At 54.6% G+C, this 22,956-nt stretch overlaps 1 protein-coding gene across 1 annotated transcript in view; it reads left to right on the top strand.

The window, feature by feature from the left end:
- The first annotated feature begins 1,750 nt into the window (after window positions 1–1,750).
- Window positions 1,751–22,956, top strand: part of IGDCC3 (immunoglobulin superfamily DCC subclass member 3) — a 41,412-nt gene continuing 20,206 nt past the window's right edge. The window contains exons 1-2 of the mRNA XM_081831271.1: window positions 1,751–1,829; window positions 4,327–4,632. Of these exons, the coding sequence (XP_081687397.1) occupies window positions 1,751–1,829; window positions 4,327–4,632 (385 nt within the window). The remainder of the gene's footprint in view (window positions 1,830–4,326; window positions 4,633–22,956) is intronic.

Genomic DNA, 22,956 nt, shown 5'->3' with positions numbered 1-22,956 from the left:
GAGTCTAGGACAAGGCAAGAAGGGGTTGTTGAGAATTCAAGCCCTGCAGGAGGGAAGTCCAGGACTTTGGGCCCAGGCAGCATCCCCCCCCCCTTTCCTATGGCCAGTGGAGGCCCATCACTCCTGCCCTTCCTCACAGTGAAATTGGTTTGGGGTTTGGGTGTGTCCCCTGACCTTGAATTTCTCCACTTCCTCCCATTGCTCACTCATATGCCTCAAGTCCTGCCTCCTAGACTCATCTTTCAATTGCTACTGAAGAGTAAGGAGTCCCTGGGCTGCGCAAACCCCATCATTAGTAAACTTACCTGATCTCTGGAGGCCTGCACTTTTTTACTCATCTGCACCAAAGTTAGGTTTATATGGTTAACACTCCTGATTCCAAGATTCCAGAGTTGGTATCAAAAGGGAGACCTAGTTATTCCTCTGTCATCCCAGTCCAATGCCAGAGGAAGAAATAGCTGAGCGAGGCAAAGACTACCGTCTTTAAATCTCCTGCTCTTAGAACTTAGTAGATGGACTAATTCCTCATGCTGGACTCACCAGAAGATCATTTAATAATGACTGGCTCACCGTCAAGAATCTAAAGATTCAAGATCTCTGAGGGTTAGCATGAGTATGTATCTCCTGAGAGGTAATACATGCCTATCTTCCCTAAAATTCGTGCACTCCTTGTCTCATGTGTTCTCTGACATGAAACATCGAGAATCTTCTTTGTGACATAGAAATGTTATTGAGAGTTTTGACTTTGCTTTTCCAGTTACCAGGTCATTTGTTAGGACCCCTGTGCTTTAAATATCCCTAGCGGTGAGCAGAAGAGAGAGGATTATCTCTATCTTTCAGATAAGCTCAGAGAGTGACTGCCTGGGTTGGCTGGACTAGACAGCAGGCAGAACAGGGGTCGGAACCCAGGTTACTTTTGCGTTCTCATTGGCCTGTTGGGTCGGCTATCCCAGGGCCCTGGGGGGGAAGCTGCATTCCTACCCCTTCTACCTCCGGTCCACTCAATGCCAGAACTCTGTAGTCTAGAGAGACCGGTCATGCAGCTAAACGTCCTAGCCTTTGGGTGGCAGGACCAGAAACCATGGAAAACCGAACCTTTGACAAGTTTGTGAAGCTTTTAGGGGATTATCTCGAAAATACACACTTGGACACGGTGGAGGAGGGTGCAGCAGAAAGAGTGGGTCAGAGCGTGTTTCTCCGCAGCCGGGACCCACTTGACAGTCTGCTGGGTCTCCACTTCCCCAGCCCCCCAAGTCCGGGGCTGGCCCGCGGGCAGGGGGTACGAGGCAGCAGCCCGGGACGGCGCCGGCCGCTCCAGCCACAGTTCAAAGCGCAGGGGGTGCGTCCGCCGCGCAGCCGGGAATGTCCGGCCGCTTAAAGCGCTCGCCGGCTCTTTTGTTCCCCAGACCGGGCCTCCGGGGAGAGGGGCTTGGGGGAGGGGACCGGGAGGGGAGGGAAGGGGGGCGGCGGGCGGAGGGAGGAGGGCGGGGCAGGCGCGGGCAGTGCGAGTGCGGAGCGCGCACCCCGGGCGAGGCTGACAGATCGCCGGGGTGGGTGCAAGATGGCGCAAGCGGCGCTCCCCCTGCGCCCCCGGCGCTCCTAGGCAGGCATGTGGCCCCAGCCCGCCGCGGCCCGGGCTCGGCCCCGGCCGGAGCCCCGGCCCCGGCCCCGGCGCCGGCCCCGCGGGACGCTGTGAGCCGCCAGAGGCCCCGGAGCCGCGCGTCGCCGAGCCGAGCGGACCGAGAGCCCCATGGCTGCTCCGCGCGCCGCGCCGCGCCGGCTCCTGCTGCCGCTGCTGCTGCCGCTGCTGCTGCCCGCGCCGAGCGACGGTGAGCGCCCCGGGCGGCCGCGGACCGAGCCCCAGGAAGGGCGAGACGGGAGGAGGTGGGCGCGAGGGGGCGGACCTGCGGGCGGACCCGGGGCGGGAGGGACTTGTCCGAGAAGGGGAGCCGAGCGGGACGGGGCGGAGCCCGGGGAGAGGGCCCCGAGGCCGGCGGCCGGGCCCGCAGGGAGATGTTGAGGACGCGGCCCCCGAGGAGAGAATTCGATTCAGTGCGCCGAGGCTCCAGGGCTCGGGCAGGACGCAAGCCCGGCCCGAGGAGCACGGAGCGCGGCAAAGCAGGAGCGAGGCGGGCGGGTGGGAGTTGGGGAGAGGGGGAAACGAGCCAGGGGGCACCTCAGGGCTGAGTTCCGTCCGAGGGGGCGGGCCGGGGTGCGCGGAGCCCGGCGGTGGGCCAGAGTAGCCCGAGGCGGCCGAGACCGAGCGCGGCCGACCGGGGGGCGGAGGCGGGTCCGAGAGGGCACGTCCCGGGTCTAGAGCTGAGACTGGCGCTCGGAGTGCGCGGCGGACACCGAGGAAGAGGAGGAGGCAGAGTCCCGGCGGGCCGCGCGTAGCCTCCGGAGGGGGAGACCCGAGAGAGACCGCGCGAGCTGGGGAAGGGGAGGAGAAGCCGACCCGGAGGGAGCGAGCGGCGGGGACGCTCACGTGCCCGCCCTTCTCCGGTGGGTGCGCTGGCAGAGCGCCCCTGGCCCCAGGCTCGGGGGCCTGCCCGCGTTGCTGCCCAGAGCTCCGTCACCACCACCCTGTTCCCTCGGGGGCTGTAATAGGCCCATCTCACGGGAGAGGACCGCAAATCTAGGGCCTTCCCCTTCCATCCCAGATTCTCAGCAGACACATCTCGGCGGTATTCTCTCTTCTCTCAGCTCCGGAGAAGCAGAATACCGCGTCCGCATCTCGGAGAAACTTTATCCCTCGACGGCTATGTTGGGTTTGGGTTGGGGGCTGAAGCCGCTGAAACGCAGGGCATGGGGTGGGTGGGGTGGGTAAGGGTTTGAAAGCTTGTGACCCGCAAATGTCTTAAAATATTACATACCCTTGTGGCTGGGGGAATCGTCCGTAACCCCAATCCGCCTCCTCCTTTCTCCCCACCCACTTTCCATCTCCCCCAACCAGAGAGGGCGCTGGTCTGTTGGGGAGGGGCCAGCTCCAGGATCACTAGTTCCCTGGAAATGTGAAGAGGGGTCTGTGGCTGCCCTTTCAGACCAGGGGGGTTCATTCCTCCCGGAGTGAAGTTGTAACTGGTCTGGTAAGTTGCTCGTTGGAGAAGTTGGGGACTTGGCATCACGCCTGGGATTGGAGCGCTTGTCCTTCCTGTCGGGCTTCCCCTGATTCCCGGATCACCTTCTTCCCTCTCTCTTCGTTCTCCTTCTCTTCTTCCAGCTCAGTTTTGTTCTACAGGAGCAGTGAGGACGCAGGGAGTAAGGATTCTAGAAACCTCCCTCTTCCTGAATTTTGGGAAATCTGAGATGACCCTTGGTACCCCTCAATTCTCCTTATGACAAAGGCAAAACAACCAGCACAAACCAAAACCCAGAGCAACCTGGGGAGAGGCGGTGGGGCTGGTCCATAGCCTAGCCTGTACCTGCTACTGGACACACACATCCTGCTCCCTGCCAGGCATCAGGCCAGGTTTCAGATGGTTTTGCCAGCAAAAATAAGCAATTATTTCTTACTATCTCACTTTATCTTTGTTTGTTTTCATAGTGACTTTGAGTTTGTTCATCTTGTTCAACAACTCTATGACCCAAGTTACAAGACGTTCCTGATTTAAACAGATGAGGAATGGGAAGCTAGGACAGGTTGAACCCCTTTGCCTAAGGTCCCACCCTGAAACTCTGTGAGGCTGCAGTGTTGAGCCAGAGTGACCACAGAAGTGGCAGCAGCCGTGGTCTAACTGTGTTAACTAACCGTGTTACTTTTGGATCTCAGATTTGTTACTATTAATAGTGACACCCTGGACAAGTTGCTTCATTATCTCTGGGCTTCAGTTCCCTTATCTGTAAAAAGAGGAAATGGTACAAATAATACCTCTTTCTGAGGTGGTCTGCTGATTGAGAAAGATACTGCATAAGACAGCACTTTGTAATGCATAAAGTTCTATATATAATATGGGGCGCCTGGGTGGCTCAGATGGTTGAACGTCTGCCTTCCGCTCAGGTCATGATTCTGGGATCCTGGGATCGAGCCCCGCATCGGGCTCCTGGCTCAGTGGGAAGCCTCCTTCTCCCTCGCCCTCTGCCTCTCCCCCTGCTCATGCTCTCTCATTCTCTCTCTCTCTCTCTCTGTATCTCTGTGTCTCGAATGAATAAATAAAAAAATCTTTTAAAAAAAGTTCTATATATAATAGAGATTTCTATTAACATTACTGAAAGATGGGGTGGGTGCACATAGCCAGGGAACTTGGGACACCTGTGTATGAAGTTCTTCCTGCCTGTTCAACCCACACTAACCTCTCCTTTTCCTTCCATCTCCCCTGTCCTATACAGGTCTTGGCCACTCTGCCGAACTGGCATTTGCTATGGAGCCAAGTGATGATGTCGCAGTCCCTGGGCAGCCTATAATGCTGGGCTGCAGGGTGGAGGGGACCCCTCCAGTGAGAATCACCTGGAGAAAAAATGGGGTAGAGTTGCTGGAGAGTACCCACTCCACCTTGCTGGCCAATGGGTCCCTGATGATCCATCACTTCCAGCTGGATCGGGGAGGCAGCCCCTCGGATGAGGGTGACTATGAGTGTGTGGCTCAGAACCGCTTTGGGCTGGTGGTCAGCCGGAAGGCTCGAATCCAGGCTGCAAGTAAGTGGACACACCTTACCGTTTTTTTCCCAGACGGGGGATCCAGGGTCAGCCCAGGGGTTGGGGGCAGGGGAAGCAGTTCCCTCTTCTGCAGCCTTCTGGAGGACTAATTTCTCAGCATGGGTCAGTTGAGAGGTACATAATAGTTATTTGTGGTGGTGGAATTATATCCTGTACTCATTTAACTGATTGGAATGTGATTCGACAAGAATATAGCCAAATACTGCTGCGGGGGAGAGGGAGAGAAAGAGGGCCAGCTTTATCCAACTCTTGGGTCAGCGTGTCTTAGCTTCCACATGGCTGCATACTGTGAGCATCCCGGTCCATTGAGTAGGATTCTTGTGTCTCAAGAAACAACTGTCATACTTTATAGGTGATTTAAGAGAATTTTGAAGGGTAATTTAGCTACATGCAATTTTAAATTATGTGCTGACTTTCAAATCTTTTTGGGTAGGATAATGATATTCTGAAGCTTGTCAACAATACATTTTACAAAAAATATGGTAGATGAATTTCAAGGTTATCACCATGATGACATTACTCCCACTCACCTTCATGCTAATGTGCCTCTTTAAAAAAAAATTTCAGCTTTATTGGGGTATAATTGACAATAAAATTATAAGTATTTACAATTACAGTTACATTGTGGTGACTTGATATCTGATGTGTTTTGTACAGGAACGAAAGAGCCAGGCGGGGTGTTTCAGTTCTAGAATTAATTGTTCTTTGCTTACACTGATGGACCACGAGTTGTGATGAAATGATGGCAGTGTTCCACTGCGCTGGCCCGCAAAAATTCTGTTGTTCTTTAGTTTGTGCACACTCATGGGTGTGTAAACCAGAATTATCTATGGATTTTGAAGGTGGCAGGCTGGGGGGGGCGGTGGCAGGGTGTATGTTGTGCTTGAGAACCTCTGCTCTTGAGAGAAGGCAAAAGTTGTAGCAAGTGGTAAGTGTTTTCTACCCCACAACTTCATACTTCTGGGGGAGTGTCCATCCCTTAAAGATGCTGCTTAAAGGGGCCACACCTTAAAGGTGTTGGTAATAATTCTGTTTTTTAAAAGATTTTATTTATTTATTTGAGAGAGAGAGCACAAGCGGGGATGGCGTTGGGCAGAGGCAGAGGGAGAAGCAGGCTCCCCGCTGAGCAGGGAGCCCGACATGGGGCTCCATCCCAGGACCCTGAGATCATGACCCGAGCCAAAGGCAGCCGCCTAACCGACTGAGCCACCCAGGCATCCCGTATAATTCGAGCTAACACTTACCAAGCCCTTGCTGTGTGCTGGGTCCCCTGCCTAAGTGTTCCACATGAATGATCTCGTTTAGTCATCACAATGGTCCAGGCAGATAGGCAGTCTTTGCCCCCCCTTTGACAGATGAGAAAACTAAGACTTAGAGGGATCCCATGACACTGCAGTAGGCAGAGGAACTGGACTGCAGTCTAGGCAGCGGGAACCCTTCCCCTCACGCTTAACCCCTATGGCATGCCGCTGCTTCTCCGGCTGATGGCCGGCGGGTTTCTTCCTGGCTCTGAGGGCATTTGCACAGTGGCTCGGAATGGCTGGTGAGTGCTGAATCGTTCTGAGGCAGGAGCCCTCTCACTGAGTTTAAGATGCCCCTTTGTTCTAAAGAAGGCTGATTCAGGCCCGCATATGGAGCTCTCTGGGAGGCAGCCCTGGACCTGGAGACCGAATCACTTCTGGCTCAGCGACCCCTCAACCCCAGCCCTCGGGGTGTGAGGAAGAGAAGCCTGGACGTGGACGCAGGGTGGGGCCCCCGGGAAGATTTGCCGAGGAGAGAAAGGAGATTTCTCGGGGAGAGGACCCTCACACTCTCCCCGGCTTGTGTCAACACTGGCCCCTGCATCGCCAGCCTAGAATTCTGGGAGATAAATCCCAGGTGTTTATATATAGCTAATTGTAAATGTGCTTTTCTATAAATGGTAATACCTTCAAGATGTTTGGTTTCCTTAAACTCCTACAGTAGAAGAAATTGAGCTGTGGGCTCTGGCTGGGGGAAGGGCCAGGGGGTGAGGTCAGCCTGGTTAATCCTTTGGGGTCCTGAGGACAGCTGGGGGGTTGCCTCTAAGCACCGGCAGTCTGATAAGGCCTCTCTCTCCCCTGCAAGCTTTGTGACCCCATGGGGGAATGCTTGGATACCAGGCAACCGGGTGGCTGGATCTCCTTTTCTCACTTCACAAGCTGATGTCCCTAGAAACCTCCAAAGCTGATTAGCTGCATGAGTCTTCTCCTTTGGTAATAACTCCCTGCCCGTGTGCCTGCAGACACTGCAGATGTTGTGTGACATGGCAGGGTGGGGGGGGGTGCCTTGCTGAAAGGTGTGAGGAGCCCTCTGGAGCCCCCTGCTTCTCCTGCCTGCTCCCTGGGGGCTGATGGGGAGGGGGCAGGCTAAGCACCTCTCACAGATACACAGTCCACCCAGTGGATTCACCAGTGGGGCACACAGGGGTGTGTGGGGGCAGCCCTGCTGGGGCATCTGAGCTCCGGGCCAGAGGCGACAGCTAGGAGTGCTCCCTCTTCCATCCCAGGGGCCTCAGATGTTATCATTGGAAAGGTGGCCTGGCCAGGTAGGGCTACACTGCAGGCTGATTCCTTGGGGGCTTCAGTCCCCAATATCTCCTTTTTAGGATGGAGTGGCTCAGGGTCCTAAGAGTATTCAGCTTCTAGCACGTCTGGTTTCTCTGCTCTGCAGTTCCATGTGCTTATAGTTTGGAGGCTGCAAACTGAGACACTTGTTAATAATGAGACAGACCCTGGACAAGTGGGCCAGTTTCCTCACCTGTGAAATGTGCATATACTCCTACATTTGTGGGATCGTTGTAAGGACTGGCACACCCCACGATTTGCCTAGTACATAGGAGGGACAAGGGGGCCAGTACTTCATTCTCCATTGAAAGGTGATTTTAATGACATTGTCAGCAAAAGCAAACCACCCGACTCCGCTCCCAGCCCCCAGCTTTCTCCCTCGCTGGGATTCAGTTAGGAAGTACACCAGGGAAATCTACCAGGAAGTGGAATTATTGGAGCCAGAGAGCAACTTGTTCTGTTTTAACTCTTTCCTGGGAGGGCCTGGGGATTCTCCCAAGCCTCAGAGTATGGGCTGAAGTTGGGTTGGCCTGTGAGACCCTCTGCCATCCCTCTGGACGGCTCCAGGGAGGGCATGTACATCACCTGACCCAGTGGGAACATGTACATTGATTCATCCCTGTTGAAGTCTGTGCACCTGGATGACCCCAAAGAGGGATGGGCTTGGGGCACCTGGCTGGCTCAGTAGGTGGAGCAGGTGACTCTTGACCTTGGGGTTGTGCGTTCGAGCCCCATGTTAGGTGTAGAGATTACTTAAAAATAAAATATTTTCGAGCACCTGGGTGGCTTAGTGGGTTAAGTGTCCCACTCTTGGTTTCAACTCAGGTAGTAATCTCGGGGTTGTGGGATTGAGCCCTGTGTTGGGCTGTGCTCAGTGCAGAGTCTGCTTTAGATTCTCTCTACCTCTCCCTCTCATTCACTCTCTCTCTCTTTCAAATAAATAAATAAAATCTTTTTTTTTTTTTTTAGAGAGAGGGAGAGGCAGGGGGAGGGGCAGAGGGAGAGAGAGATTTTTTTTTTTTTAAGATTTATTTATTTATTTGAGAGAGAGAAACTCAAGCAGACTTGGGGTTGAGCCTGATGTGGGGCTTGATCTCAAGACCTGAGCCAAAACCAAGAGTTGGGTACTCAACCGACTGTGCCACCCAGGGCGCCTGAGAGAGAGAATCTTAAGCGAGCTCCACACTGGGCTCAGTCTCACAACCCTGAGATCATGACCTGAGCTGAAATCAAGAGTGGGACATTTAACCGACTGAGCCACCCAGGCACCCCCAAAGTGAAATCTTTTTAAAAAAAGATGGGCTAGATTCAAGGAGGGGGGATGATTGGGGGACCCACCCCTAGGTCCCCTCAGGCAGACGTCCTCAGTCCCTGACCTTCATTCCTGGTCTCAGGCCCTTTGGAGAATCGGAGCAAAGATCTATGTGATCTAGAGCCGGACTTCTCCAATTCTGCTGTGCCCTTGAAGTACCTGGGGAAACTGGTCAAATTCATGTTTTGAATCCGTACGTCTAGGCCAAGGCCTGAGGTCCTGCATGTCTCACGATGCTGATTGCTGCCGCTGGTCCACAGGTGTTAGAGCAGAGCCCACCCCCAGGCCATCCATGATCGCTGGTGTGGGGGTCTGTGGGCAGCACAATGAGGTTGGTAGAATGTGGGCGCAGGACCAAACCTACGTGGGTTTGAAGCCCGGCTCTGCCACTCACCGATGAGTTACTAATCCTCTTGAGCCTTTGTGCCCTCATCTGAAAAAATGGTCGTAACTCCATCAGCCTATCAGGGCTGTTGGAGGAGGAAATGAGGTGATTGGGGTGTAAAAATCTGGGACGGGGCTTGACCTCTGGAAAATGATCATTAAGGCAGTATTGTCAGTGCTAGGTACTGACCACTAATTTAGGATGAGGTTCAGCCTATCTAGACGGTGGCCCGGTTCTCAAAGAGCCAGGATCGCCTCCCTTCCAGCCTGGGGCTGTCCCGACGGGGCGGGCCCAGCGGTGGTTGTGAGGGATGACTGCAGAAGCAAATATACCTCCACTGGATGGACTTGGGCAAGTCGCTTACCCGTTTGGAGTCTTTATTTTATATATATAATATATTTGTTATCTTTTTAAATTCCAATGCAAGTTGTTTACACTTCACTTATTTTTTTTTAATTTACTTTTTTTTTTTAAGGTTTTTTATTCCTTTATTTGACAGAGAGAGAGATAGTACAAGCAGGGGGAGGAGCAGAGAGAGAGGGAGAAGCAGGCTCTCCACTGAACAGGGACCCCAAAGTGGGGCTCCATCCCAGGACCCTGAGATCATGACCTGAGCCCAAGGCAGATGCTTAACCAACTGAACCACCCAGGCAGTCCAAGTTTACTTAATTTTTAGTAACCTCTGTACCCAACGTGGGGCTCAAACTCATGACCCCAAGATCCAGAGTTGCATGCTCTACCAACTGAGCCAGCCAGGTGCCCCTTAACCTCTCAGAGTCTTCAAAATGGGGGAAATAGTACTTACCAACAAAGAACGTTGTAAGGATTACCTGTGATGGTCTGGGTAAAGAACTTAGCACAGTGCAGGGCCTGTAGAAAGTGTTCCTTAAATATTAACATTATTATTCTGAGAAATGCAGAGTTCTAAGCTCCTCTTGTAGTGATTCCAGGAAGGCCCCTGGTGAGTCCAGACTCCTAGAAAGAGGCTGTGGGGTGTGGCAAGAGGGGGTCTCCTGCTGCCTCCACTTACTTCTCCGGCCCTCAGGTACCCACTTCTAAAATCCGATTCCCGTCTGAGCGAAAGCGGTTTAACCAGCTACTCAGGAACCCAGCAGCAAGATCCATAGTTGTGTGGATCTGGGATCAGGGTCTGGACACAGATCTGTGGAACCAGGTCAGAGGGGGTGACGAGTGAACCATGGGCTGGAGCTAATGGGGAGAACAGTTTGTGGAGGGGGGAGGCTCAGGGTGTTGAGGGGACCCTAGAGTGTTTTGGGGTAGGGCAGGGGGCTGTGGAGGGAAGTGGTTCCTGGCACAGGGGCTGGGAACCCCAGAGGCCTATGGCACCCGGGGGTTGGACACTCAGGCCTGGTGTATGGAGCCCAAGCTTTTCTCTCCTCCTTGAAGGGCAGCGCAGCTGAGGTAGGCCTGAGGAAGCCTCCCACTGCCTCTCAGACACACACATCTGCCTACCGGGTAGAGCAGGAAGCAGGTGTTGCAGCGGAAATGTCACTGGCCGTGCGGAGGCCAGCTCTCCTCGCTGGCAGCCCACCTGGACGTACGTATGTCAGAGTCAGGTGCAAATGGGGGAGGGTCAGGCCCTTTTTACGTGAGGGTCGATACCCCTCCCTGACGCTCCTCTGACATTCCTGAGCAGCTGTGAGGTGTGATGGGAGGGCCCTTGCCCAGACACCAGGGGGCCTGTGTGGCTCTGGGCAAGTCACTCACCCTCCCTAGGGTCTGCTTTCCTCATTGTAAAACTGGGTGCTTGGGCTCAGGGTCTTCTCTGCTCTGAGGTGTGAAGGCTTGCTCGCCAGCCAGCCGGTCCTTGGGACATGCTTGCCTTTGCTGGGCCTTTTCCCAGTCTCTTCTTGCCCCTGTTTATCCCTTAGCCGATCCCTCCCCGAAGACCACTCAGCTTACAGTAATTTCTTCTCCCCCTCCTACGGCGGGGAGTGTTCGCGGTCTGTGGCATTCAGGCTCAGCCTTCCTCTCAGTGATGGCTGCTTACATTGTTAAGTAACTGTTTTGTGGCTGGATATTCCATCTGTCTCCTCAACTAGATTTTAAGCTCCTAAAGGGCTTCTCTTTTGTATTTCCCACGTCCCCTGCCTGTGGAGCTTGGTAAAAACTAAATGAACATGTGGCCCTCCGGGTGCAAAGCGCTGTCTCTCTTGTTGCTCTTGCTGCTTCGCTTTTGCTTTCTCTCTCTCTCTCTGTGTCTCTCCTGGCTTTGTAATTGATAGCATAGCTCCAAGGAACAGAAGCTTGTGAGCAGGGCAGATCGGCAGGGGAATATAGCACGCTCAGGGCACGATCGTGGGGTGGCTGCCGCTGCGTGTTGATCTCCAGAGGAACTGAGACTCTTCCTCGCCAGATGGGGCGTGAAGCGGAGACCGAAGTGCTTGGTACCCTCCAGGCCTGGGTCTCGGGGTCTCCTGCCTTGGACTTTATTCCCTGGCTGGATGAGGCCCCTGTCCCTAGCCACATTGGCCCCAGCTGAGGGGGGGAGGGCCCCACTCGCCCCCACCCGCAGGACTTGAATGTGGAAGTCGAATGCTTCTGGTTTCCCACACCTTGGCTCCGCTGTCGCAGGCAGCCAGCTGGCCCCTTGAACACAATGTGCAAATCTCCTCTGTTCCTGTTCCCGGCATTGTCCGTGGCCGGGCGCCTTGGCTGGGAATGTGGGCCCGTGAATAGGAGAGGCATTTGCAGCCTGCAAATGAAACAGGCCCCCAGCCCCCCTTAACCCCCTGTCCCCTCCCCACCCCCAGGGAGAAAGGACTTTTTCACTCCTGGCTTTCTTGTATTGCCTTTCCCTCTCCTCTCCAGAGTCCCTGCCGGCGTGTGTGTGTGTGTGTGTGTGTGTGTGTGTGTGTCAGAGAGAGAGAGACTTTTCAGAGCAGCTTGAAGGCTGTTCTACACAGGCTTCAAAAAAGTAGAATGGAACAGAAGGGCACCCAGGATGGAAAACCAAACAGCTCACTGCTGTCTTTGTTTAAACTGGGCCAAGTGATTACAAGAATGTCTGTCTTGTGTAAATCACCTAGGGCACCCTAAGATTCTCTGGCCATAGCCTTGTTGCACCCCGGAATGTAGAGACCAGTAGTGTGTGTGTGCTGCCACGTGGACCTGTGTGGGGACCTGAGCATACAGGTGTGTGCCCGAAGGAGGTGTCTGGGGCCCCGGATTGGGGCCCATCTCTTCTCCAAGGGCTTCCCTTGGCATTGTGGCCAGACTGCAAGGCTAGAGTGGACAGAACAGGCACAGGGCAAGAGGCAGTGGTAGAGGATTTTTAGGTCCTACAAGGAGTGATACTTACCCAGCCAGCTGAAGCGAGAGAAGAGGGAGACAAGCCCTAGGTCCCTGGTGGAGGGTGGGGGCTTACGTCATGGGCATGTGGCCATGGCCAGAGCACCTTGGGAGTCAACGCCATATTCTTACCTATCTATTAGGCGGGCGCCAACAGTCTGACTGTAATCCAAGCCCGCTGGCCTGTGCTGTTCCGTACCCCGACAAAGGATCACTCTTTGATTTCTGAGCTTGCTCCCGCTGCCCCCAACTTTGTTCACCCTGCTCCAAGAAATGCTAATCCAACTCTGGTGACTGCCCTCAAATATAAGGTTAGGACAGAAGACAGATGGGAGCAGTCCCAGTGGCTTCCTGAGGAGGGGTGCCTGGACATTGGGACCAGAGAAGGTGGAAAGGCAGGGGTTGAGCAAAGGCCTGAGGAGGGGCAGGCAGGAGGAGCTCCTGGCCAGACCCCAGGGAATGGAGGGAGTGGGGAGTATGGGCTACCAGCCAGCCAGCCAGCCAGCCAGCCACCCGATTCAGGCAGGGGGAGAAAAATTTGATGCAAAGGGTTCACATCCCAGCTTCTCCCACCCACTTTTCTCTATCTCATCTCTGGATCTTGCTTCCTTTGACACTCTCCCACAAACTGCCCTCCACCCTGGCCTTCTTATGAGGCCATGCTTAGCATCTTTGTCTTTATCGCCCTCAGCCCTTGCTTCTCCTGCCCTGTCCTTTCTCCAGCTCCATTCTCTACTGTTCTGTCCTTCCTCCTGCCTGTTTCTCCAATTGTGGCAACTCCTGTGCCCACCATCCTCTGCTGTGCTGGGAGAGAGAGAGCCCTCTGAGGAGCAAAAGTAGGTGAGCTCAGGCCTGGGCACCAAGCAAAGAGATAAGAAGAGGAGAGACGGAGAGGGTGAGGGTCAAAGATGACCCCCACAGAAATGGTCCATGGCCTCCCCGGCAAGCCGGAGCCCCCTGGGGGCAGACCTTCCCTGGGAGGAATCTGAGAACACTGACCCCTTCTTGGGCCCTGTCTCTGAGCCCGGACACTGACCACGGTGGGTGGTGGGGGCAGCCCCAGGCCGCTCTCTGGAATGCTGGTGCTGGGTTGCAGTAGAGATGCGAACAGTGATAATGGGCAGGAACTGGACTTTCTGGTCTGGCTGCTGCCGCAAGGCCACTGGAATGTGAGGGGGGGACCAGCGAGAGGCTCCAGGGCCTTAGGGCCGGCAGACAGAGACCAGACCACCTAAATGGAGAGGAGGGGCAGACCACCGAGAGAGAGAGAGAGAGAGAGAGAGAGAGAGAGAGAGAACTGAGTCCTCGCTCTTTCACTGAGTTGCAGGCTGCAGCAAAAACCCCCTCAAATCCCCGCCTGGCTGGGACCTTGGAGGGCTTCCCAGCCTCCAGCGGGACCACAGGCATCCAGAGCGGAGGGACGAACTTCGGAGCTCATCTGGTCCAAGCTTCTCATTTTACTGACTTGAAAACCAAGTCCCCAAGTAGGTAACCTGCCCAAGGACGTGGCTAGTTCCCCAGCCTGGGCAGGTAAGAGAGCCTCTTGGGCGCGTCACACCTCTCACCTGCCTGGGGCCTCTCTGGCTGGAGAAGGGAGGGATCTTTTTATGCGTTCCCCGCACCAACGGGGAAGCTGGGACACATACACATATATTTCTGTTTTTCTTGTGCCCTGCCCTGCCCCAGGCCTCATCTGTGGTTGTGGGTCTAGACGTGAGTGTTGGCCAGCAAACATTGAGTGTGGGCTCCTGACATCCACGGCATATTGCAGAGGGCCTCCAAGTTTCCAAAGCCCATTGGATGCTGAGCCTTGTGGTTTGAGGGCTACCTATGTGCTGGCACTTGCACTGAACTAACTAGTAGAAGTCTTCCTAGCAATATGGGGCTGCACTGTCCTAAGCTCTTGATGTGTTAATTTACTTAATTCCCACAACATTTCCATTAAGAGGTATTACTAGCCCTATTTTACAGATGAGTAAACAGAAGCCCAGAATGGTTAATTAACTTGCCCAAGGGCACACAGTGTAAGTAGGGAAGCTGGGATTTAAACCCAGGTCTGCCTGACCCAAAGTTTAATGGCCTGAGGGTCTTCAGAGGGGGCTAGAGTCCCTTGAGAACTTATTCAGAATTAATGCCTCAGAAACAGAGCTGGGTGCCTTGGCACGTACTGGGTGGAGATGCGGAGTGTCGGGAGCAGAGCCTTGAACCCTGGGAGCCGCTCCTGGAAGCGCACGATGTGGAGGGCCAGTTAGGCTGGGAGGCTCTGCATAGAGAAGTCTTGGCCGGCCTGGAGCGCAGGATACAGGTTCCTGGCAGGAAAGGAAGTTGAGAGGGTGCTGGGGCTGCTGGCGGTGGAGGTGGGAGTTGCTTCTTCCCTAGGAGGAAAGACAGGCTCCCCTCCCCCGTGGCGCCCCCTCAGCTCCCTTTCCCTTTCTTGTTTCCGCATAATGACGCTGATTGCTCCACATCTGTCATAATTACTCTTTGTTTGAAAATTCAGAACAAATCACAGGAGAGGAACTGGTGTGGCTAGAGAAGGATCCTTCTCCCCAGGGGTCCTGTTGCGGGGGGGTGGGGGGGGAGGAGTAGAGAAGAGCCATAATCAGCCTACAGGAGCCAGGCTGCTGATTGTCCTTGCGCTGTCCCCTTGCCTGGGCAAGGTGGCCTAAGGCCTCCTGGAGTTGGATGCCTCTCTCCCGCAACTCAAGGCTGCAGTCCCTGCCTGCTGTGGTAGCTGGGAGAATCCGCCCCCACCCCAACCTGGAGGAGGGGTCTGCGTTGGGGCCCCTGCCCTCCTGGCCCCACTGAACAATGGGTTGGATGGCAGGCTTCACAGCAGCAGGCTTCTTGGTAACCTGAGCAGCACAGCAGGGAGGGGCAGGCTGTGCCTGCTAGAAGGGTGCAGGGGGCCTTACTGGCAAGGGGAGGGGGACAGTTCTTGCTGGGGTCCTTGGATCAGCGTGCGTGCTGGGTCTTGGGGTGAAAGCCAGAAACAGGGGGCCTATATTTGAGAAGCACAAAACCCATTCTCTTGGGATCCAGCAGCAGCCCTCGGTGCTCAGTGCTTCCTCATAGTCGCTCCCTGGCAACCTGACCTCTGCTGTGAGCCCTGGTTCCTGCACCCCCTGCCCAGCCTGAAGGCTCTTGGTTTGGGGAGGCTGATAACTCCTGGGGCATGTGCTCTGGCCTGTGGCCCTGCCTCCATGTCCCCCCTCCCAACGTAGCCCCTTCCCACCTGGGATTGTGTCTGCAAAGCCTCTGCACAGTTCTGTGGGGAGAAATCAAGGACAACCTGGAATGTATCCCCAGACCCCACCTGTAATAAAACTCCACTTGCTCTTGACACCCTCAAGGAGCAGTAGTCATTGCAAGATGCAGATGGACTTGCACTGAGGATCGGCTCTGGGTTCAAACTTTCTGCCCCCCCCCCCTTAAAGTTGCTGGGCCTCAGTTTGTCTTTGTGGGAAATGGGAGGGAGCACTGCCCTGCCTGGTCTTTGAAGGAGAGAGAATGAGTAGGATCCGGGCATTTGTCGGGTGTTGGGGCCTACCGCCCACCCCCTAGCCACCAAAGGAGGCACCCTTTATTGGAGCTTTAGTGGGCTTTGGCGTCAGCAGGGCAGGAAGCCGGAGGGAGGGGGAGACCTGAAGACAGGGCCCCACCCGAGGTGCCTGGTTTGGACTGGCTTGGAGGGGACACCTCCTGCGGACGCACCACTACTGAGGGTCTCGGATTGACTCAGACACCATCATGCTTACTTCTGTGCCCTCCCTGGATCCCACCTGTAGCTTTTACAGTGTAAATGTTCAGCTCACCCCTCTGTGACTTTGGACCCGCCAGTTCACCATGGCCTCCGTTTCCTCATAAGTGGTGGTAGTGTGAAAAGCACCAGATTAAAAGAGTCCTCAAGTCCCTTCTCACTTCTAAGGTTCGAAGACACCAACTCGATTTTGTCTTGCACAGCGTCCCTCCTCCCAACCCTTCCCCTCCGCGCCCCTCTCCAGGCTCGCTCCAGCTCTCTCCTCCATCTCCCTCTCTCTCCGGCTCTCCTGGCGCGCTGGGCTTGGCCCCCTCCTTTCTGAAATGTCAGGATCAAAGTTTGGCAGGAAAGCTCCCGCGTCGTTCTCACCGCCTTTGCTCCCCCTCGCTGCCGGCCGGCGGTGCACGCGTCCCAAGTCCCCGGACTGCGGGCCGGCCCCACGGCGTTCCGGAGGCGCGCGCTGCAGGAGCCCGGCCGCCCGCGAAGGCCGGCGGCGCGCAGGGAGCGGCTCCCCGCCCCGGGCCGAGCGCGGCGTCACGGGAGCGGCCGCGGGCGGAGGCACCACCCACCCCGGGCACTGAGCGCGGCAGCCTCTCACCCCGGCCGGGCGGCAGAATCAATGTGCATTCAATTAACCCCGCGCCGCGCAGTCGCTGGCTGCCGAGGCACCGTGCCCGACGTGTCTGTGTGGGTGTGAGCGAGGACGTGTGTGCGTGTGCAAGTGTGTGAGTATGCGGGTGTCCTCGCTTCTTGGACTCGGTGCCTCGGGGGCACTACCCCCCCCCCCCCGCCCCGGGCTGCCCTGGCCAGGGTGGGAAGGGACATTTTACCTGGGAACTTGGGAACTCGCCCCTACCAACCTGGAGCCTGGAACTGGTCTGGGACACGGAGGTGGAGCGGGAGAGCGGAGGGCTGGAGGTCCCCCCCACTCCTCCCCATTGGCTTGGGGTGTAGGCCAGGGACTAGAGCTAGACCAAAGTTTGTGGGCAAATCTTTAAGCCGGCCAGCTCTAGGAGGGAAGGGAAGCAGAGAGGGTCCCAGAGCCTTTACAGAAGGGTAGACTGGAACACCAGGATGGGTGCTCCACACCCTGACAGTGCTCGGGGGTGTTCTCACCGCAGGGCAGACAGGAATGGGGAATGGGGGAGCTCTCCAGGCTTTGCTCATTGCCCCCCACCCTACTTTCCCCTGTTCCTCAGCCTCCTGCCCATGTTTCTCATATCCCTGCTGTGGGAACAGGCCTGGAAGAGAGGGCCTTGCCCCCAAGTCCTGGATGTACAGAGCTGGGACAGAAGGGGTCTGGTGTGCTTTCCAACATGCTGATTGGCAAAATGGGATTTGGGCTCTAACTCAGAGCCAGGATCTTAGGGAATTGAAATCCAGTCTTTGGCTCATGACAAAATTCTCAGATCTTTTTCTATCTTCACATTTCATCTGGTTTGTTTTTTTCCTCACTCCCCCCCTTTTGGGTTATTGTTTTTCCCCTTACATCCTGGCTTATCTAGAATGTCCCCTTCTTTCTGCAATAATGTCCTTTCACCCTAATTTTTTGAGGTCTCTTAAAATTGTATTTCAAACCTCAAGCACCTCAGAGAAGCCCTAATTTAGTCTCCCTTGCAGATTGGATTAGAATATTCTTGATTCCATTATGTCAGATCACCAGTAATATCACATAGAATGAGTCTGACGATTGAGCCTATTTGATATTCCTGCTCTCCTGTGTTTCTGGTTTTGCTTCTCAAATCAGTCATTTTCCCATCAAAGTGTGACAAAAATCAAGATCATTGCAAGCAAGCCGGTAAGTGTAACGTTGATGGGATCAAGGCTTTCCTGAAATAAAACGATGTAGTTTTTATTACATCAATTAAAGAAGCATTCATGGGGCTGTATGCCCAGCTTTGTTTTTTGGGGATGGGGCAAATCCGGGGACACGGTCCTTTCTGGGACAATGAGTATATAGCTTGTCCCTCCCCACTGGTCTGCAAACTCTTTGAAGCGAGGGGCTAGCTCCTCTGTGCATCCGCAGTGCTGGGTACAGTGCTTGGCCTGGAGTTGGTGCCTGATGAGGGTGAAAGAATGGGGAGCCGTGGGTACATGAAGTGGGAGGCTAGGAATACCTCCTGCCTGCTGGGGGTTACTTAGCCTCTGGGGCTCAACAGCCTGCGTTGGAGAAGGGCAGACAAAGTTAAGTCAGAAATTATTCCTCAAGGGCCTACAGGTGTGGTTTTACCTACACCATTCTCATCAGCTACCTTCTGAGTCCCTACTGTCAGGAGCAGAGAGTGGTCCTGCATCTAACTGTACCCTGTGTCTCCCATCCCAGCCTCTTCTGGTCTTAAAGGGCACCCCTCTCTCCCTATTCTGTTCCCTTCCTTGAAACATCCTACTTCCAAGAATGGCCACCTCAGGGAGGGGAGGGATTGGGCTGAGCCACAGGTGCTACTCCTTAGGGCTGAGTGGGAAGGGCTTGGCCTGACAAGTTCAGACCTCGGTCTTGCCACCACAGGAGAGGTGGCTACCGGTACTCAGTCACCTTGGGGTGGGACACCCTCCCAGGCAAGCTGGAGAAAGTCCCAGAATGTCAGAACAGTGGCCTCACCCCCAAAAGAGCTAACAGGCCAGGCCCGTTTCCATGCTAACAAGCATCCCTCTGCCCTCCAGCTTCCTGTGATCCCCTTTGCAAGCGCTATTCCTGCATGTACATGCCAGCCTTCCTGTTATCTTAAAAAGTCATAACCATGATAACAAAGCCTCCCGTGAATATTCACATGTTGCTGTGGGAATGGATAAGGGGGGAAAAGCCCACTATCATTATTACACTCATGACCTTTCTGTCAGAATTCTCACCCATGGAGCAATTTTTAAACTTCCTTATGGTGTTCAGTTTGGGGAAAGAAGAGATACTAAGAGAAAGAGGCTTCTTTTAAAAGCACTTTTTCAGTTAAAAGTATTGAGTCTCTTATTTGGGCCTGGAGGCTCCTCTTGGTTTTTGAATAGTGGATCATTTTCCAAAGTATAATTTACCTAGGGATTAGACATTCAGGCACTCTGACTGAAATCTGGGCAAACCGTAAAGGCACACATATAGTAATAATTATATTTGTAGTTTCTGTTTGAATGGTCATTTCAGTCTTTTAAGATGAAGCTGGAGGCCTGTATGGCATTAGAATGATCTTTGACCTGCTACTAACTTTTTCTTTCAAGTTTTTAATTCCAGTTAGTTAACTGCTACTAACTATCTTTTGTTTCCTTGGATAAATCCTTTTTTCCTCCAGATCAGGGAACTTGAAGCATCATTCCTTAGAGTCCCTGTGTCTGTGGAGGGGGCACAGGGGCTGGAGATGGGGAAAGAGGGAGACCAGATTGGAGAGGCTTTCAGGCCTCCCACATTTACCCCATCCACAGCCGCTCTGCTTTATCTTTTTGTTTTGTTGTTCTCTAACCCAATTAACTAGGCAGTTAATTGTTCTCTAAACCAATTAACTAGGCAGATCAACTAACTAGGCAGATTGGCTGAAGCAGTGGGTAGTTCACCAGCAGGAGGGGGAAAAAGCCCACTATGATGGCTAACAATCTTAAGGTTCTAGAGCCTTAGGCAAAAAAAAAAAAAAAAGAAAAGAGAGAGAGACTCTAAGATAAAGATTTAGGAGAATTATAAAGAAAAATATTATGACCACATCTGAGGGTAGAACCAGAGTTAGAGTAAAACTTGATTCAGGATTGAATCAGAAAAACAGTGAGCTATACCTAGAATTTCCTCTCCTTTAAAAGCATGCTTTGCCTGTATCACTGTTAACAGCTAGTGCTTGTTACCATTAATTATGGTTGGGTGGTCAGAGCAAGGCAGAATTTTGGCTCAACAAGTGTTTTCCATTCTTTAATTTTATTCTCAAGTAAATGGGTGAACGGGTAGGTAGATGGTTGGTCCTGTTTAAGAGTCTGGCTATGGGCTGCCTATAATGGGTTTATAATCCAGTTGTGGTCACTCAAACATTAGAAAAGATTGCAGCCTCAGAAAGAGCTCTATGATATGCATCCAGTCAGTGGTGCTAACTAAGGGCTACAGGTGCAGCCCAGCAGTCTACTGCGGATCAAGCAACAGACCAGACCCTTTTATCATTTGATAAGCCTGATAGGGCACTGGAACATGTGTATAACATTCTTCCTTTAGGCAGAAAGAGTCGAAGAGCCCATCAGAAGGGATTAGGAAGTGTGTGCTTCCAGGAAAAGGATATTAAAGTAGCTCAGTTCTCAAATCAACAGATCTCAAAAAGCATCTATCCTCTGCCTACCTGCCTCTGAGCTAAGGGCTCAGGGATAGAAAGATAAGACCCTTCCTGATGTGGAAAGATGTAATCTCCTGCTCCTTCCCCTTAAAACACACACACACACACACACACACACACACACACACCCCACCCCCCAACAACACCTTATTTGGTGGTGATGGAGAAGGCAGCCTGGTATAGCCCACAGAATCTACTGAATGCATAAAGAGTGTGCTCATCAGCTTGTCCATCTGTACGGCTATTTCCTTTCTTTCTGATTTCTAAGCTGAGCTTTCTTAGATCCTTATGCTTAAAAGGTGTGGGGAGATTCCCCGGGGCAAATAGGGTTTCTGATGCTGAGCGAGGGTTCCACAGGCCTGTGGTTGCAGCTGCAGTCTTACCCATCAGCCCACCACTCTCCCTGGATCAGAACAGTGGCCTCGGTGGTTGGGGCACCCCATCCTGACCCTCTATAATTCAGACCTCCCTTTTCCAACCATGTCCCTCTTCCTCCCTGAGGAGGCCAGTCCCTCCATCAGTCCAGGCTCCCCACAGCTCATCTAACTTCCCCTTCATTCCCCGGTCTTCCTCTCCGGCCTTCCGTACTCATCTCTCCCAGCCATCTCCCGAACTTCCCCCAGCCCTGTGGGTTGGTGGCACACAGCTGGGCACCGACCGGCGGAAGCTCTGGCTCCCTCGCCAATTGTCTCACGTGTTCCCAACGACATCTAATCAGGCTGGTGAGCGCAGGGCCCAGCCTGGTTTTCGGAGCCGAGGACAGCGCTGGGCGAGCCCAGTAGGCGCCCGAAGAACCTGCGGGGGGAGAAGGCAGGTGAGGAGCTGGTGGTGGGGCCGGAGGGCGCCCGGGGCGGTTGCACCCGTACGGCTCCCTCAGTTTCCCCGGGCGGCGGGGGCTGGGCCCAGCTGGGGAATTTGCGCCGCCGGGGGGAGGGGGCGGCGGGAAATGGTGCCTCGCTCGCCCCAGCGACATCAAACCCTCGTTTGGCGTGTGAGGACAATGGCTGTCTTATTTTCTCCATTCGCCGCGCACAATGCCGGATTCTCTCATTCACCCGCGGCGGTGCGAGCGAGGTAATTAGCCAGCGCCATTCAGCGCGGACACTACCGCTATGCGGGGGGGCGAGGGCGCCCGCCCCGCGGGGATTAGCGGCGGGTCGGGGTGTGCAGCTGCGGCCACTTCAAAGGGGCCCGGCGGCCCGGCCGGCTGTGGGAACCGGCGCTGCCTCCCTCGGGAGCCGCCCGCCCGCCCGGCCCCGGGCCGCTGCGCGCGGGACCCCGCGCTCCTCCCGGCCCGGCCTGCGCCCGCCGCCCGCGCTCCCCGCCGCCGCCGCCGCCGGCCCGGCTGCCCGCGCCCCGAGCTTGGCGGCCGCTGTCGCTCCCCATCACACTGCCACTTTCATCACGACCTCGAGGGCTTCTTTCTTTCGAGTCCCAGGAGTCAGAGGGCACGGGGTGGGGGGGACGGAGTGGGGGACGGGGGAGGAGCGAGGGGGATGGGAGCTTGACACAAAGCGCTGACCTCCGAGGAGAGGAGCAGATGGTCCCACTTACTCCTGCCGCCGAGAGAGCGGCTCTCAGGGCCCCAGGCTCGGGGCGCTGACTCCGCCCGCCGTCCCGGGGACTGTGCCGGGGGCCCCGCGACGCTGGTCTGCCCGCCCGCCGCCCACTCTGCGCCTCGTGGCATCGCAGTCAGACCGCCTGGACCAGCCCGCTTCGAGCAAAGCTTGGGGTGGGGGGGAAGTGGGGGGGGGGCAGGCTGTGTTGAGAATCTGCTCTTATGGGATGCTGGAGCCTCAGGGAAGATCAGATTCTCAAGAACCTGCCAGACCCGGGGTTCCCAATCCGGGCTGTGCGTTTGAGACACCCTGGTGAGCTTTAATAGAGCTACAGATTCCTGAGCACGGCGCCTGACCAAAGGCTCTGAACCTCTGGCAGTGGAGTCCAGAAATCTGCGCTGTTAGCCGGCCTCCTAAGTTATTCTGCTGCACAGCCAAGTGTGAGAACGGTGGCCCGATCTAACCGCTTCATTTTCGTTGCACAAGTTGAGACTCCGGTAGAGGAGTTACCTGCCCCAGACATTGAATTGTGGTGGGTGGGGACTTGCATGCAAGAGAGGATGATGGGGAAGGGCCCCCCCCAAACAATATGACCCTTAAAGTCAGCATTCAGGAAACAATTTATGAATTTATTTACCTAGTGTTTGTTCTAGGTACTCAAGGTAGACTGTTCGCTGCCGGTAAGGGACTCAGGCTCGAAGTTAGATTATGTGTGAACAATGGACTCTAATACAGATAAGGACAAGGAGAGAGGCACAATTCTGCCTCCTTTGGGAGATGTGGAGGATGGGGGTGCTGCTAGAGAAAGGAGCAAAATGTTCCAGGCACAAGGGACAGCAGAAGTAAAGAAATAGAAGTGTGAGCATCTATAATATGTCCAGGGAAGGCCAACCTGTCTCATATGGTCAGAGTACAAACCACATGAAGGCAGAATTAGCTGGCTTTTGAGGCTAGGAAGATGAAACAGGATCTAATAATGAAGACTTTGAATGCCATCCCAAGGAGAGTGCTTTGATTCAAGGCAATGGAGAACCACCAAAGGTGTTTAATGATCATATTGGATTGTTAGGAAGATAATTATGGCTTTGGGATGGGGAAGAAGAG

Source organism: Leptonychotes weddellii, chromosome 9 (assembly GCF_054177405.1).
Source record: "Leptonychotes weddellii isolate Sample4059 chromosome 9, ASM5417740v2, whole genome shotgun sequence".
NCBI lineage: Eukaryota > Metazoa > Chordata > Mammalia > Carnivora > Phocidae > Leptonychotes > Leptonychotes weddellii.
The sequence above is the reverse complement of the archived record's forward strand: the minus strand, read 5'-3'. Positions and strand labels throughout refer to the sequence as shown.